The sequence below is a fragment of the Pelodiscus sinensis genome, chromosome 4 (assembly GCF_052426305.1).
Source record: "Pelodiscus sinensis isolate ZL-2025 chromosome 4, ASM5242630v1, whole genome shotgun sequence".
In the NCBI taxonomy this organism is placed as follows: Eukaryota; Metazoa; Chordata; order Testudines; family Trionychidae; genus Pelodiscus; species Pelodiscus sinensis.
The window spans coordinates 65,648,178-65,666,330 of NC_143055.1; the positions used below are offsets into that span (position 1 = coordinate 65,648,178).

General features: G+C 37.4%; 1 protein-coding gene and 1 long non-coding RNA gene across 3 annotated transcripts in view; one reads left to right on the forward strand and one right to left on the reverse strand.

Moving 5' to 3' along the window:
- Nucleotides 1-8,219, forward strand: part of VEGFC (vascular endothelial growth factor C) — a 114,562-nt gene extending 106,343 nt beyond the window's left edge. For both annotated transcript variants that reach the window (XM_006131592.5, XM_075930235.2), the window contains exons 5-7: nucleotides 587-696; nucleotides 995-1,328; nucleotides 7,704-8,219. In XM_006131592.5, coding sequence (XP_006131654.2) covers nucleotides 587-696; nucleotides 995-1,328; nucleotides 7,704-7,818 — 559 coding nt within the window. In that variant the 3' untranslated portion in view covers nucleotides 7,819-8,219. The remainder of the gene's footprint in view (nucleotides 1-586; nucleotides 697-994; nucleotides 1,329-7,703) is intronic.
- The window catches only part of LOC142829630 (uncharacterized), a 202,111-nt gene that overhangs the window by 29,784 nt on the left and 154,174 nt on the right, over nucleotides 1-18,153 (reverse strand). The gene's annotated exons all lie outside the window — the stretch shown is intronic.

Sequence of the window (18,153 nt, forward strand, 5' to 3'; positions counted from 1 at the left end):
TCTCAAATATTTTACAGTATTCTCTTTTACTAGTCCCAGTCCCCAATTTGAAACATTCTTTTCTGACTTAGAAAACTAGACTTAATTAAATTAGAGATGTAACACAAATGTCATGAGTAATCATGTATTTTCAGTTCAGGGTTGGATTTCAAATCAAGGAAATTTTCCAAAATGGAAAAACATTTCCAGATTCAATAAGGATTAAGTGAATTCTGAATATGCTAAAAAGACAAAGCTGAAAACTTTTCACCGGTAATTCCAGTGCTAATTACTCACATCTTTTCCTCTTAATACCTATAATCAATCAAACTGTACTTGTCCTTAAGCCTGTCTTCCCAATTGTCAGCCATTTTATTATGCACAGTAGTAGTATGTACTGTACATGCAATTACATCATAAAACTGTTTTAAAATAAGTTTTTCCGATATGAAAAAAACAAGCTGTACAGTACAATATGATGAAAATGTGAATGAAATCAAAACTTTCATCAGTTACATTGCTAAGAGAAGAATGGCTGATAGCCAGACACAGAGTTATTTGTCTTTTGTATTTTATGGCAATAAATAAAAAGTGATTTCATCTATAGGTGTCATGTGGCAAACAAGACTTGCCCAAAGAATCTTATCTGGAATAATCAGATTTGCAGATGTCTGACACAACATGACTTCAGTTTCTCTTCCCACCATGGAGACACTGGTAAACACTTATATTTTGTAAGATTAAATGTAGTTGTTCTGTACTAATTTATAGAAAAATAAAACTTTAATACTACGCAAATTAAATCATTTGAATATTTTTAGTACTTTGTAATCTGTTGTTTACCAAATGGTATTTTAGAATATTAAAAAAAAAGTAAAACATCCTCAACATGGGATTATATTTTCACCATTTTAAAATTGGATACATAGTATTTCCTTAATTGAGAAATGTAAAATAAATAGATGGTTTCTCCATTTTAAGGAATGCATGGATTTTTTTTCTGTTGTATTCGTAGATACTGCTGAGGAATTCCATGATATCTGTGGACCTAACAAAGAGCTTGATGAAGAAACCTGTCAATGTGTTTGTAAAGGGGGTGTACGCCCTTCAAGCTGTGGACCCCAAAAAGAATTGGATAGAACATCATGCCAGTGTACATGTAAAAACAAACTTTTGCCTAGTTCCTGTGGTCCCAACAAAGAATTTGATGACGATAAATGCCAGTGTGTATGTAAAAGAACCTGCCCTAAACATCAGCCACTAAATTCTGCAAAATGTATCTGTGAATGTATAGAATCTCCAAATAAATGCTTTTTAAAAGGAAAAAGGTTTCATCACCAGACATGCAGGTGAGTTAAATGACTAAAAAAATCTCTAATTTAATTGTTACAGCAATGGACAGGGAATACATTTGTTAGGCTCTGTTTTTACCTTTGCCATGGAATTACTTTAGGACCTTAGGCTCTCCTTGTCTCTTTTTAGCCATCTATAAAAGGACAATCTGAGGCTTATTCAGTGTTTGAAAACCATGTTGCGATCCTTGGACCCTATAGATAAGAACAGCTATGCTGGGTCAGACCAAAGGTCCATCTAGCCCAGTATCCTGTCTGCTGACAGTGGCCAATACCAGATGCCCTGAGGGAGGGATTACAACAGGTAATCCTCACATATTCCTTCCCTTGTCACCCACCTCCAGAGAAACAGAGGCTAGGGATACCATTCCTACCCATCTTGGCTAATAGCCATTTGATGGACCTAACCTCCATGAATCTCTCTAGCTCTTTTTTTAACCCTGTTAAAGTTCTAGCCTTCACCACATCCTCTGGCAAGGAGTTCCACAGGTTGACTATGCACTGAGTCAAGAAAAACTTCCTTTCGTTTGTTTTAAACCTGCTGCCTATTAATTTCATTGGGTGAACCTAGTTCTTTTATTGTGGGAATAAGTAAATGGCTTTTCCTTATTCACTTTTTCCACACCAGTCATGATTTAATAGACCTCTATCATATCCTCCCCTTAATCTCACCTGAAAAGTCCAAGTCTTTTTAATCTCTCTTCATATGGGATCCATTCCAAACCCCTAATAATTTTTGTTGCCCTTTTCTGAACCTTTCCAATGCCAATATATCTTTTTTGAGATGAGGCAACCACACCTGTGTGCATTATTCAAGATGTGGTTGTACCATGGTTTTATATATCCCTTTTTCAATGACTTCTAACATTTGCTTTTTTGACTTCCGCTGCACACTGAGTGGATGTTTTCAGAGAACTATCCAAAATGACTCCAAGATCTTTCTCTTGAGTAGCTGTAGCCAAAATAGTCCCCATCATATTGGGATTTTTCCAAGGTGCATTACCAGGGCTCACCGAACCGTGGCGAGCCCCGCTTGCCAGCCACACTGTCCGGTGATCTGCACATGCGCAGATCATTCTGCTCATGCGCAGATCGCCCGAACCCAGCTCTTCCGGGTTGTAATCTACTCTCCACGGGCAAGTAGATTACATAGTTTGTCGAGCCCTGTGCATTATATACATTTATCAACATTAAATTTCATTTGCTATTTTGTTTTCCAATCACTTAGTTTGGTGAGATCTTTTTGGAGCTTTTCAGTCTGCTTTGATCTTAGCTATTGACTGTGATTTCAGGTAGAAAAAACAGCATGAGTTTACACTCTTTTTGTGTATCTTTCAGCTGAGGTATACTGTAAAACTAAATTCTAAACTACTGGTAGTCCTTAAAAATCCCAGTATACCTTTCACCAGAGCTGGAATGGCCAATATCCAAGTTGGATAATTAAACTACAGGCAAAATCTACTTCAGAACCTAATTTGGAGAAATTATTCATTATATTCCATCCTAAAATTAGTTGTGTAGTGTTTGTGGTGCAGGATGACTTCTGATGGTGGTTGTTATATCTCAGTGGGTGAAAGCAACTGGCATACAGGTTTTAAAGCTTTTGGAGGTCATTGTGGAAGGTAGAGACTAAGTACAGGCTCAGCTTCTATAGTCCAGACTTTCATAGTCTGGCATCCCCGTGGTGCTCCTGGGCTGGAGCCCTCACCAGGAAAAGCAGGGTCCTGTGCTCAGCAACTCCTTCCCTGCTCTCCCATGGCTTCGGGAGCATTGCAAATAACTCATTTATAACACTCAAGTTCAGGGAAAGGAGGTGGAAGTGGAGCCTCATGGAGCTGACCTCCTGGCCGCCAGCTGTAGGGCTCCACAGCCAACCTGCCTCTTCCCAAGAATCGCCTTTCTAAATCTGTTTTGTACGTAAAGTTAAGCAGATATAATTTAGAAAATGTTGCTAGGAAAAACAAGATCACGAAGTTCAGTAAATAGTAGTAATAATAAATATTCATATTATTATAGCAATAATAGACCTAGTATGAGATGCATATTTGACCAATTACCTAAAACCACTGAAATTGTTACAAAATTTACATTTTTATTTAATTATAAATATTTTGGCAGCAACTAAAGAGCCCCTAACAGGAATGGTGGGTTATAGAATAGAAAATGGATCCTGCCCTGAAGATTTTACAGTCTAAAATGGCAACACACATAATCAAATATAGAGAAACCTATATCAAAATACAGAATTTCTAAATTGCAATTTCAACTACGTGACAATAGGGTGACCTCAATCAAACTCCTTGTCCATTTTGGTTCCCCTTCTTTCACACACAAAACCCCCTCCAAGCTCCTTCCTATAGGAGAACATTAATCTTCACTCTGAAAGGGGGGAAAGTAAGGGAATAAGGGTGAAATAAGGTGTCTTAAGACAGCTCCTAGTGGCTTCCTCCTGCTCCCTGCTCAGGACCCAGGCATGGGGACAGACAGCTCACATCGTACATCTCTACTGTCTCCATTGTATGCCCAGAATCAACCCCGGCCACTCCTTGGTCCTGACTTAATGGCAGATAAGGGTAATTACCACTAGGTATTTACTACCTTGTAGAATGGGGGCCTCAAAGAGCTCATCAATGTTTAGTATATGGGTATAAAATTTCTACTGGAGTACAATGGAAATTACACTTCAGGTTGTGGTCTATGCACCTGACAAATAAAGTTCACTGGTAAGAGACACATTTAATGATCTTCTCCAAACACAGAATGTATCTCTAGTGGCATTATGCAGCAGAGAACAAAATGAAAAGAATCTGAGATTCTAAAGTCAAGCACTCAAAAGTTGGGAAACGCCAGACTACTTTGTTTGCCTACGTACCCTCATTTCAACCCTTTTGTGCATGTGAATTATTATAATCATCTTTAATTGTAAGGTTCCATGGAGTTTTTTTTCACACTATGGCTTGAGTGCACAGGATGGATGGTCCTCAATAATATTTTGTTTTCTATTGTGTGTGTTTGGCCCTGAACCTTATTTACTGCACACTAGTAAAATCCTGCTCTGAAAACAGTTATTCACTTCTTTATGTGTTTTTCCATAGCATTCTTCACAATTTATCTTCTACATTTCTGTAAAGGGGGGTTGATATCCCCACATTGTCAGATTCCCAGTTACCAGTCTCTCTCCCTCCACATATGCAATCCCAGTTGCCTTTGCTCAGACAGTCGCTGGTACTGGCTTTCCTTCCCTGGCCCAGTTTCATCATCCCATCAGTCCCAGATCTCCTCTTACACCCCACTTTTTGTCCCATCTGTTTTCCCTCCTATCTCATCTCACTGTACTCCCAGTATCCCCTTCAGTTTCCCTCTCCTGCTCCCAGTGTCCTCCATCCAGGGCTCCCAGTTTCCACTTTTTCCAACTTCTGATCTGCCTCATCTCCTTGCCCACACAATCCTAGTCTCACCAGTTTCCTTAGCCCAATTTATTCCTTTCCCTTCCCATGCTGCAGCTTTCGGGTGCCTCTACAATTTAATTAGACTGCTTCCTCCTCCACCATGCTACTTGGGTTTAGGAGAAATGGGCTTCCATTTTAAATTCCACAGCTTTGGCCCAACCCCATCATATCAGAGAAGCTAGGAGCGATGCGTATAGGGATCTCTGGCTTGCCCTAGAACTGGAGCATTCCTGATCCATCTGTGGAGATGGCATATGGGCAGTCTGGTCAGCACTAAGAGTTGTAAAAGGCCTAAACATGCTCCATGAAGACAATCTCCTAAAACATTAGTTGATCTGTTCTGGCATTCTCTCTTGAGCATGTTCCTCTTGTGATTTTGAATGAGAAGGCATAATTTAATGGGGATGGCAAAAGACACATCCTTAAGACAACAGTGATTCCTCTTGCACATTGCTAGTACCTGCTTGAAAGCATAGGTACACCAAGAGCCACTTGAATGAAAGGTCCCCAGAACTTTTTTTTTTTAACATGGGGAAAAGTTGTTTGACCCTAGTCTCAGAAACAACTAAAGCAATTTGATTGAATATTTCTGAAAAAAGACAAGTTGAAAATTTCCGTCCATATGGTTAAAGTTTGACCAAGTTATAAGCAACAGAACGCACTGCTTTATAATGAGAAGTGTGCAACCTTAAACACGTGATAACAGGATCAGCCCCTCTTTAATTAATTCTTCATCCCTCATACCTCCTATCTATATAGTCTATATCAGCATAGTTATGAATATCAGCATTGCTGTAGTTATGCTAGCAATCACAGTGTAGTCATCACCTACAATGATGGAAACTGTTTTTTATTGGTGTGGGAACACCAAACAATGGCAGCAACATTAATGGAAGCATTCTTCCACCAATGTATCTGAATCTATATTGAAGTTAGGCCACTATAGCTATATTGGTCAGGGTTGTGGATTTTTCATACCGGACTAACATTGCTATATTGACCTAACTTTTAAGCACAGAGTTGGCCCAATGCCAGATTATTTCAATGAGGGCAAAGAGATCTGTGGGCCAGATGAAAGTATCTAGAGGGTAGTATCAACCCTGGATGACAGTCTTTTTCTACTTTTTATCCATATTATCCAACTGCTCTGCTTGGCTTAAGCACATTGGGACATACATCCCAAAAGATACGTTTTTGGGGCTTTGCCTTAAAGATCAATGCCTGAGGTGGTATGCCCTTCTAGGGGAAGTTCATACAAATGCTTTGAAATCTTTAAATGAGAGGCACTATTGAAGGACAAAACATTGTAACATGCAGGTCAGAAGGCAAACAAATTCTACAGCCACTCCACCCCTATTTCTGTATCCACAGAAGATGAATTTTCCAGTCCCAACTTACTCCTGATTCTTTTTGTTTATTTGCTCAGATAGTGTCACACCCTTCAGTGATGGCACATAAATGAATCCCCCCATTATGTTGGATAGGGATCAGCTCTGCCTCTTCCTCACTTCAACATCCTCAACTCTTTTGCCATATTGACATGCCGAGCTTGAATTGCAGGTGTGTTATATATTTTACAAAATATTCAGTACTAGGCAAATTTAAGAGAAATACCTTGAAAATTGCTAATTTTATCCAAGATATTTCTAGAGTTTTAAGTGATATGGCACAACACGAATCTCAGAATTATATAAAACATGCCAATGAATCAGACCATTATAACAAATTACACTGAAATCTCTGAACAAGATACGGCTAGTCAATAACTACCATTGCTTCTGTGTCTTCCTCATTCTTTCCTGATTTCTTCATATTCATTTTCATTGGTTGAATTAATTGGCTTGCATTAATGCAAGTGTAATCCAAGACCTCATTTTATAAACACATTACAGTAAAGTGGCAAATCAGTGTCCAAAATAAACACTTCATGTGCTAAACCCATCTGCAATGATAATTAGAGCACGTCTAGTATAAATAATTGCCTAGGGAAGAAAATACAGAAAGTACCTTAATATTATGATGTGTAGTATCTGTAAACAGAAATATGTAGCAAGAATTATTACAATAGAACATATTACGCCAGTATGTTTCATAAAACAGACACATTATTTCAAGGAAAGTTTAAAATATAACTGTTGAAACATGAAACATACACTTTTCTTTCTTGAGTTACTGCCAATGTCTGAAAAAGCCACAGACTAGTACTTTGTCTCCATTACACACCAGAGGTTATTTGGCATTGTTATTGTAAGGTTATTTTAGGTCAAACTGTTTAAAAAAATGAGGGGGGGGGGGAAGCCAAGGAATTGGCTTTGTAAAACTTCTTGTACAAGCAAATATCTACTAATGAGGAACATCTTGTTTAGTGATATCTGTAGTTTAATGATCTATTGGCATTAAAGTTATTTCAGTTAATATTGTTATTGTTACCCTTTCTTCTCCTGTAAAATTTACCATATACATATGGGCTTGGATCCTACATTAACATCACATGGTGCAATACAGCAAACATAGTTCTGCTGAACTCACTGGGAATAAGAGAAAGTATATGGGTTTTCTCTGGGCAGTCCTCAATGAAGGATGTGGGTCATAGTATAGAAAATCCATCCATTCTATTATGCACATAAGTGTAAAGTAAGAAGTAAAGGCACATCAACTCATTAGAGAGTGTTAGCTCATGCTTCAATAGTGGCATCCTAAACTGGGTTGCATACTAGAAAAACATTCTAGAAGTATTTGTGAGAATAGACTATAGTTTGCAAATGAGCAATATTCATGCCCATCTGTAATATTCAGGCCCATCTAATATAAAAGAGATCCCCTCTGGTATTAGTGCAGTTTAAGTGTACCCAGATATATATATTTCTCTTTGACACACGTGCCTGCCCTCTTTTACCAATGCCTGTTTTTTTCCTTCCTCCAGTTGCTACAGACCACCATGTACAGTTAGAACGAAACGCTGTGATCCTGGATTTTATTATAGTGAAGAAGTATGCCGCTGTGTACCCACATATTGGAAAAGACCGCTTATTAATTAGCGAAGAAAGCACTACTTGCCATTTTTGGTGTACATTTTTTCCATAAAAAAAGACTGTGCTAACATTGGAATTAACTGTGCACCAGAGACCCTGTGGGGCTCACAGAGACAGTCACATCATGATCTTTCTCCAAGAAATGTGGAAAGCACATGTAGACATTAATGGGGCTCATGTTGTGTAAAGAACTCACTAAGGACTTGTTTTCTGCCAATGACCAAACAGCCTTGGTTTTCCTCCTTGTGATTTTTTTTTTAAAAAGAGATAATGACTATATAATTTATTTCCACTAAAAACATTGTGCAGCATTCCTGTTTATAGCAATAACAATTGTTAAAGCTCACTGTGATCAATATTTTTATATCATGCAAAGTATGTTTAAATAAAATGAAAATTGTATTATATACTGGTGAGAATGTTCAATTGATTATTTTACGACCCAGTTTGTACAAATCAACCACAGCGCAACAAAGTGAATGGTGGTTCTTAAAATAATTTCTAGAAATCCAATATAAATAAGTGATTTTATGAAAGCAAGTGTAAATGAAATAGCAGTGAACTTTTTGTATCTGGTTAAACATCTAGGCTGAGATATTAAAAAAATTATATTTACAACTTCTATGTCAATGATATTTTACTATTTATACTGAAACTAGCTAAGCACAGATGCTGTTTAGTAAAATTATTAAGCCTCTACATTGCACAGAAACAAACCTTGTCCATAGGAGAGCAGCAGCTATTAATAGTCACATATATGCATGCCACTATATATTCAAATATTGTATATATGGTAAGTATTTATGCAGATACAATGAATAATTAAAATCTCATTAAAATATTTACATATGGCAATAACAGTCATGCATTTTTAGACTGTCTAAAATTCAAAACAAAATAGTTTAAAATTATTTGGTGTTTTACTATTTCATACTTATGTCAAATGATCATGATCTGAAGTCTCTTGTATGCCATATGCTTTTAAGAGAGAGTAATGGGTTTTTCTTTCCACTGTGTACCAGAAAAGACTTCTAGCAAGCCAGTCTAGATTTGTAATCTCTGTACAAACAAATGTTGCAGAGCATTTGTACATGGAGAGTCTCCAGAATAACATCTGTATACAAACTTGAGAAAAAGAGGTAAGCTTTTAACTTGTATAGAAAAATAACGTGGATGGGATAGTCTAATAGTAATCAAGTAGTCATTCCATTTCCACTTCCCATTGTGCACACACTCAAAATGCCTGAAATAGGAGAGTTTTCACCTGTAGTGTGTGATGGCCTGTAAACCAGTTCTCTTGATCCATCGATGGGATTATTGCAGAGTGTGTAAGCATCCTGAATTTAGATTTTGAGTGTAAGGGGTAAGTAGCCTGAGGTTCAGGATAAACCTTTATCTGCTGTGAAGTCTTTGTGTCTTTTGAAACCTCTCTGCATGCACTGAGTGGGAAGTGGTTCTGTAGTTCTCAGGTCTGGGAGTGATTCCACTAGGAGAACCTTCTCTTTATAGAAGACCATGCTGGTTTTCCCTGTACTATTTGGCACAGTGTGTGTCTTCAGCTTGATCAGAGTGTTGGCTCCTTAGCAGCACTGGATGTACTTGTCCTTGTCTGGTATACAAAACCTCCAGAGTTTTGGAGTGGAATGTAGCTATTCTTCTCTTTTGAAGATGACAATAGCATGGAAGTAAGATCTAGCTTATTTGGGGGTGAGGGAGATGTCTACATCACCGCACTATTTCCCAGCTTTCTACCAGAATCTAAGTGCTTAATGTTGAAGGCTGTGGAATCAACTGAAGCTAACCTCGACAGGGCACTCCTGGATTCTTAAGGCCAATGTAATGGGGGATCCCCTGGAACTGGGATCAGTCTTTGCTCTTATAGCTCTGTCCATGAGGAATGTTTTTGGACAAATCCCCCCCCCCCCCATCCTTTCTTGTCTATCAGGACAAGGAGTGGCAGATGCTGCATTTAGGGGTGATGTGAGTCCTCTCTCAAGTAGTACTGTATAAATAAGTGTTGTGGTCATCACTGAAAGGCAATGGGCTCAGACGGCACAGTTTTTGAAATCAGGAGTCTTGGGTATAATCAACAGGTTCCTGGCGCCAGGAAATAGAGAACATAACCCCCAGATCTAGACCTTTCTACCAAACAAAACTATTTCTAATTAACCATAAAAGATTAAAACTATAATAACTTCAATAATGCTAAATACACACAAGAATTTAAAAAAGCTATCCAAGAGTACAGTTGTGTATGGATATGAGTATCTTCTTAGGACAAAAGTGTGAGAAGTAACCGAAGTGACAAAGTTTGCCGGAAAATAGATATTACTACCAAAAACCTTTCAGTCTCAGGTTTGTGGTAGCTTGTGCTACCAGAAGAGGAATATACATAAGAAGTACTCCTGGAAATTATAGGTTATTCCGAAGCAATATTTAAAATTTTAAACTATTGCACCTAATGCACTGGTTCCAAACAGCAGCTCCTATCCAGGTTTCTTTTTTTGTTTTCTTTAATATTATGAATCCATGTTTCTTAGAAAGCTAATGCATGTTTTTTTTAAATGTTGCTAAACTTTCCTTAGACCCTAGAATGCTTATATATCATAGCTCATAAAACTGAATAAATCAATTTGCCCTGTGAAATGAATAAGCATAAGATAAAACTGGTGTAATATGTAGGCAAGAGGGGTGATAGGTTGATGTTTCTTGGGAAAATGATAAGCAGCAGAATTTGAGACATTCTAGTGTTCTTAAAATCTTCCTATGAGGCCAGCTGTAATCATCCAAATTGGATAGAAATCAGTCATACAAATACTAAGGAGATGAAGTAATGTAATAAATCAACAAATCTCATCTCAGATGAGGGTGAAAACCCCTTGAAGGTAGATCAGCGTCAAAGTGCTACCTTGAGTCATGACAAAGCATACATCTTCTTGTCCATTGACCGAATGGTGACTTAAATCACCAAGGTCTGATTTTGTCAATGTCACTTCCATTTAGTTGCATAAACATATAGGTATTGGCAAAAAAGTTGGAGAACAAGACATCCCATTTGTGAATACCAGACAGGCAGGCAGGCAGAAGATATAATTAAAAATCAATGATGATGAAGTATAATTGTGCTTGGCTTCACCATCAAAACAAAATTTTACACGGTACTGTAAAGTAAATTTTCCAGTTAACAGGTCAACAAAGCTAGAAGAGAGGCTGTGGTGAATCAGCTTATAATAGATTTTAATTCTATTCTTGCAGTGAAATCCAATTGTTCTCAGAAGCTAAGAAACACCGATGAACCAGAGCCAGCAATTCCAAGAGTCAACTCTGCAAGGACCATAAAAATCCCATTGTACGCTGCTAAAGTGCATGAGAAGAAGGGATACCAATAAAGAAGATCAACTAAAGTTGAAGCTAAACAAATGTTCATTTTGCACATGAACAAGTGCAGCACTGTGAACGTGTCAAAATGAGATGAAATGTCTGCTTGATTACTATTCCACTTAAAACTTTTTGAGTTCCCATTGGACATATTGTATATAGAGAGATTACCAAAGCAACCATTTCTTAGTGCATCCTCCTCACAGATGGGAAGAGTGAGAAAATGAGGCCAGAGACCAGAAAACACCCACTTTAATACAAAACATTAACAATCAAGAAGATTAACAATTTTTCAAGTTGTTTAGCTTCTGAAATATATTTTCACAATGTATGAGCAAGTGCCAAATCTCCTTTTCAGCTAAACACATTAAAATAGGCAGCTTTTAAAATTGTGACAAAAGCAAGAGCTTGATTTACAAATCTGGACCCAAATACATTTATGTTTAATTTCCATATGCACTTGGCATCACTGTGTAAACAAATTAGTTATTTGTGCAAGTGCATAAGTGGCCAGTCTCCCAGGTATGTATATGCACAGCATTACTGTGTTCTAGCATAAGAGTGCAGATTTTGCAAGTCATATCCTGAATGTTTTTTGTTTTAAACAGTATTTTTTCATTTGCTATAATTATAGGCTAGCAATAATTATTTGAATTAGCATTAGCCTGCAGATCTCCATTCCATCTTATAAAAATGTCCCAGTGTTTCAAGACATTGGCTATGTTTACAGCAATAGTTTACTCCTGGATGCAAAATATAGAGGGTTTTTTTTTAAGACGAGTGATGCAAGCTGTGTAAAAGTTGATATTTTCCTGCTGCTGTGTGAAGGTGATATATGGGGATTATACTTGGCTATACTACATTTTTTAACATTGTTTGAATATGTACTTTACAACAATTTCTATTTTCATTCCAATTTTATTGCTTCATACTTAAAAATGAAGTGTGCAGTGTTCAGCAAGCACAACCTTAAAAGAGTTGAATCTGTAGGCCAATACAGATTTTATATACTAAGTGGTTCAGCACCATCAAAGCATAGTTCAGACTGTTTTGGAAACTCCAATCCTACATATTAAGGTCATGCAGCCATCTATGAAAAGTGTCTCCATACTAACGTTAAACACAGTAACTTAAAATCTTGAAATACCAATGTAGACAAACTACTGGCAGTCAGGCACAAAATGCTAACAATTTCTGTAAATAACATTTAAGGCAAAACATTTAGCTTATGTCACACATTATATCAGTAATGTACGAAGAATGAGTCGTAACTTTTTACCTAAGCAATTCTAGTGAAGCAGTCATCTCATTGTGTAAGACAACTTGAATTGTGAATAAACTTCTCTTCCTGAACTAACTGTGGCTAGGAGACTGATTATGTACAGTATTTGTGTCCTTAGCTCCACTAAGGTTAACACAAAGTTGGGCTTACAAAATATTACTGAACCAACTGCTACGTTCATTCTCTTATCTCCATATGAAGGAGCAGCAGAAAAGTTTCTGGTGCCCAACTTGGATTATGTCACTTTTGATTGGCCCTCCTCATAGAAATTTGACTCTCCAAATGATCTTTATGATTTTCATAGACTGTATCTTAATGGCAGCGTCAATTGCCCTTTAATTCCATGTTTGAATATACTTCAATTGCCCTTTAATTCCATGTTTCCTCATTTTCATGGAGTTTTGTTTCCAAAACCATGAACAGATATGATTAAGTGCAATGAAACGTAATTCCTGTGATAGGACATTCCTTGCAAAGCCTTTGCAATGCGCTTCCCTTGCAGAATTACTTAGCTTGTTCACATAAGACCACTGTTTTCACTCCTGTACCTAAATCAAAGGAGCCAAATAATCTGTGTTGCCACTGTGCTCTCCAGAATCTTCTGCTGCCTTGCTGATGTTACCATAATCAGATTGGCCAGGTATAAAATCACATTTATAATGTTGGGGGTGCAAAAAGCACTAAAAAATTAATTTAGTGCTTGTGAAAGATTCACGCTTGACAGCTCCGTAGGGTAGAGTTCTCTATAGGTGCAGGATGGAATTTAAAAAATGAGTAAAAAAAAAAATCAAGCTTTCTAGTTTTATATTTATCATTATCATTTACTTCATTAATAAACTTTAAAACGTCTCCACAATATTATGCATAGTGATTTATTTCATATGTATTCCTACATCCGAATGCTGGAAATGAACAGTAGTTTTGAGTGGTATGACTTAATATTTCAGTAATTTGTTATAGTAATAATAAATATTGTTTTACCCAGTGCCTAAAGCTAAAAAGTGAACTTAAATTTAGTATGGGGATCTGAGAGAGAATTTCAGTGGTTTGCCCTATGAGAAAAGGTTTATATCATAAAACAATGCATTGCTGCTTACATTAGCATTTGTTTGGCAAACCTCTTTGGAAATTTCTGTAAGTCATTTTATTGCACTATTACCTTGTTTCAGCATACAGTATTGCACTATTTTCCTGTTTCAGCAAAGTTCATCAAAACCACAGTTTATATGTTCATATTTTTATTCTGGGTAAAAGTTCTGTATCTATTCTTGACACACACTAACCTTTCATCTCAATTTCAGCAAAATTTCTATTTCCGTCTCTACATTTGGATCAACATCTCTGGCCACGCCACATAGACTTGGTAACATTCTCAGTGTGTGTTCAACCATGCACACACATTCCACTCTTTCCTTTTCTCTTCCCTTTGTCTCTTTGAATGAAATGATTCTCTAGTTGGATATGATTTTTAGACAAATCCAGTCAGTTGGTCAAATTTCCATTTGTATCATCCTAGCTAGGTGGAGAAGACACTAATCTGTTTCTATTCATCAGTCTGCTGCTTTTTCTACCATCGTTACTCATTTATCTTCTCTTACACTTCCTCTCTGCTCTAAGCTTCTACCACTCAGAGTTTTCCAATCTTCAGCATGCTCCGATCCCTCTTTAAAGTTGGCCCTTGTCCTCTCTGCCTGTACGGGTGAAATTGATCCCTATATGGAGGACTAGCCCATGGTCCCATTTAAGACCTATTTTAAGGTCTTCTGCTACAGGTGTTTTTATCCTAGATTAATTTATCTTGCCCCATTATTTCTTCCATTCCTATTATATAGATGATTCCCCAAATATCTCTCTCGAACCTGACCTCTCCTCTTGTCCAACATTCACATCCTTAAAAGCCTCTCATCTTGGACTTCTGGTCACTGTCTCAAATTCACTCTCTCCATAACAGTGCACCCTGTCTTTTTCAATTGTCCTTCTTTCCTCTTCCACTTGCTCTCTAGTATCAGTTCTAACTTGCTTTATAGTCTTGACTCCTCATTTTCTTTTCTCCTTGCATCCAAGTTCTTGCTAAGCACTGCCATTTTTCCTGCATTATATTTCCTAAATTCATGCTATCCACCGGCTACCATCCAGGCAGCCCTACACCACCCCAATGCTGAGCATGGTCTAGCTGTAACTGATTAGTAATAATTTAAACTACAACCTCTTAAAGCACTGGCTCAAAGCAACCTCTTAAAGTACTGGCTCAAAACCTCACAATGTGTATATACAAAGCCCATCTACCCATCTTAGTACTGTTTGTAGGCAACACTGAGTTTCTGCCTATGCAAACCTTGCAGTCAAAAACATCCTGCACAAAAAAAGTCTATGTAAAATAGACCAATTTATGACCTCTGACATTCGGGAGCTCAATGCTGCCTGGTGAGGAGCATCTTAGTCTGAGTCCTGCACTGCACTTTAGTACTTCCATCATTCAGATCAGTTCCTTAAACATTTTTGTTGCAGCAAATTATCTTTGTTTCTGAAATACCAAACAAAGTCTTAAATAAGTTACATCATGTGCTCTTTTTTAATCCTCAGAAAATTGAAGAAATCTGTTTAAAAGGACTTAACAGTGAAACATACCAAATTGCTTTGCTGCCTGAAAACCCATACACCTGAAAATTTTCCAGTGTTTTATCCTTCATAGGTGGCAGTGCTAAATTCCAGAGGGCAACTTAACTAACTTCACTGAGAGAGAGATTTTGAAATCTTTTCCTTAAATAAAACCAAGCTGATTGCTTTTACTATGATAAGATTTAAATTTACTGCCTCCTGGTGAATGAGCATTAAATGGTGTTTAGATACATGATAGAGTAACTACTCCTCCCCAAAAAGAGGAACAATGAGGCATCATGAGATACATTTTATATTATGGCTAATAACTAAAGTTTCCGAAAAGAAACCATGTTTTATATAAGAAAAATAAGTTCTATAGGGAAGCATTACTATATATTGGATAGATATTTTAATTGCTATAGTACTTCTTTGTATTGGTTCGCTTTCAGCAAGTTACAGACAGCACTGTGATAGCAGAAGTACCAATATTGGAGGTAAGTAGAAAGGAAATTTATCTTTGTCCCAATACAGAAATTCCATTAACATTATGCACACTTTGATGAGACAGTAAGATACCTCACCAATCCTGAAAACACAGATGCCCATTCATACTCCAGTTAGAGTAGAGGGATGATTCCCGTAATGCAGGGACTGAGGAAGACTGGTGTAAGTCTGTCTTCTGAAAACCCCTAGGGATCCCAGCATTAAGAAATCATACTGATTTCTTAAACCAGTAACCCCACTCCCACTCAGGAAGCTGTAAGTTCTGTGCTATGCCTCACACATGAGTCACCCTGAAATTATTTCTCCAGGCTTAAGCAATGCAATGCCATTAAAATAACTTGCAGAAGACAGCCTGATGTAAGGGTATCCTTTAATCCTTCTGAAGCAAGGAGTATATTGCTGAAGTTTCATTGCTTTATGATGTTGTAATTTAATGTGAAGAAATGGTGTCGTTGGCAGTTTTGAGCAGCAAGCAGAGCCCAAGTCAAGTAAACAAAAGATTTATGCATACTCATTAGTAATGCAATCTGTAGCAGGAGAAGCGATGCTGGAGAAATGAAGGTTCCAGCAGAACAGAAACAAAATAGATCATCTAGTAGCCATGCAAAGAATAGCAAAGATGTAGGGCTACAGCAGTGGCTAGTGGAGGTCAAAATGAAGTCAAAACATTTCAAATGGGAGCTTTCTTGATATGAATCAATCTAGTAAATTTCAGGGATTTGAAAGTATTTTGGGTAACTCAACATGGAGCTGTGGCTAGTGACATGCAAACATGACAAGAAAGCTAAGTGCCAATATACATGCACAGTGAGTAACTCAGCTGAGAATATATATATATATAAATCAACAAGGTGTGTGATTTCTAACTCACTGAAATATTTATACTTTCATTAGAATAAGTGCAGGATTGGTTTGAATGTGATTTAACCACTGTTTATCAATCATATGGTATCATTTAAATGCAGTTGCATGATATGTTCATGACAGTAAGATCTGGCAAAAAATACCTACAATCCTATGCTATCCAGGTCATTCCAGCATGTCTGATTAATTGGAAGGGAGAAAGAGCAATATATTATCTCTAGTATAGAGTTTGCTTGTAGAATTAGACTCATAAGTACCTAATCCTAAACAGCAGCTGCTGGAGAAATCGCATTGCTTGGGAAGAGCTGACCTGGGAGACAGTATCCATCTGTAGCTTCTTTTAATTTAATTTTTACCACTATTTTTACACAAAATGAAATTTACAGGTCTCCACTGAAATTCTGGGTAGGTTTTTAGGAAGATGGACAATAGGAGGTCCAGCTGATGGCGTTCAAAGCATACATTGTGGGAAAAGTCTAAAATTGAAGGAGAGAGAATTGGGCGAGTTTGCAAGAAGCTGGCTGGTGAGCAAGATGCTCTGTAAAAGTTCTTCTTGCCCTAAGAGCCGATACTGCAATGGAAAATTTTAAAAAATTCCAACATGATGCACAATTAAATTTCCACAGTTAAAGTATTAACTAAGCTAAAAACATATTTTACTGTAAATGGGAATAATTTAAAATGTTCTGGCTGAAGTCTGTTTCCTCTCAGAGTGTCTTTTATATTTCCTACATCTGGAACAGTGTTTTTAACTTCATTGAATGATATTTGGCAGCACAGGCTTCGACAGCAGCACTAATAAAGGGTAACAAACTACAGTCTGGAGGAATGATGAAAGCTTGGGCTGAATGAAGACCCAGGCTTTCCCAGTACCATTGTATGGTATGTTGTTACTATGATGCCCTCAGATGATCGACCGCGCAATTGATAGCACTCACCCATGTACAAGTAGCTACTGACCTGAATACTTTAAAAATTAGCCTGCCTTCACATTTTCTTTTTTTGGGGTGCTCCAGAGACAGACACTTTTGAAAGTTAAGCACTGCCACCATTTACAGAACTGTGCAAACATTCTAAAAATACAAGTGTAAGACATTTTCAGGGTAAGGAAACCCACTAGCCTCTTAAGTAGCTAATGCCTCTTGCCTTGTTCTCCTGCTTTAAAAGAAATAATTTTCTATATCATGAGCATTGCCAGTTTCCTTCATAAGCTACAAAAGTAGCCTAAAAGCATGCTAATAGGAGACGCCAATAGCCAGCCCTTATCATTCACAGAACAATTGCTCCATTCCTCAGCTGCCATGAAGAGTTGCACAGAAAACACAGCAGAATTCAAAAGGGTTTCATGGATTAAGGTAGCACAAAGAAATACTAGCCTCCCTCCCAGTGTTGTCACTGATACCAGAAAGTACAAAGCCAGGTGAAAGGAGCTAAGATTAAAACATCTATATCCTCTATGTATTAGAGTGAAAGGAACCCTTTCCTCTGACTTTCCAATGCCTGGAGCAGGCGCTCTCAGTATGGTCAGTAAAAAGTTGTCAGTTTCACTTTGGTTTATAATCAGGTTTGCTTTCAGATTTCCAGTGTTTGGGTACCAGAGCTTGCAATGCAATGCTTATTTCTTTAAAAATAATTTTTTGCATTTCAATTTAAAAACTCAAACACATTAAATAGTTGTGGCTACGATCATTACAACATTGCTCTTGGGTTTT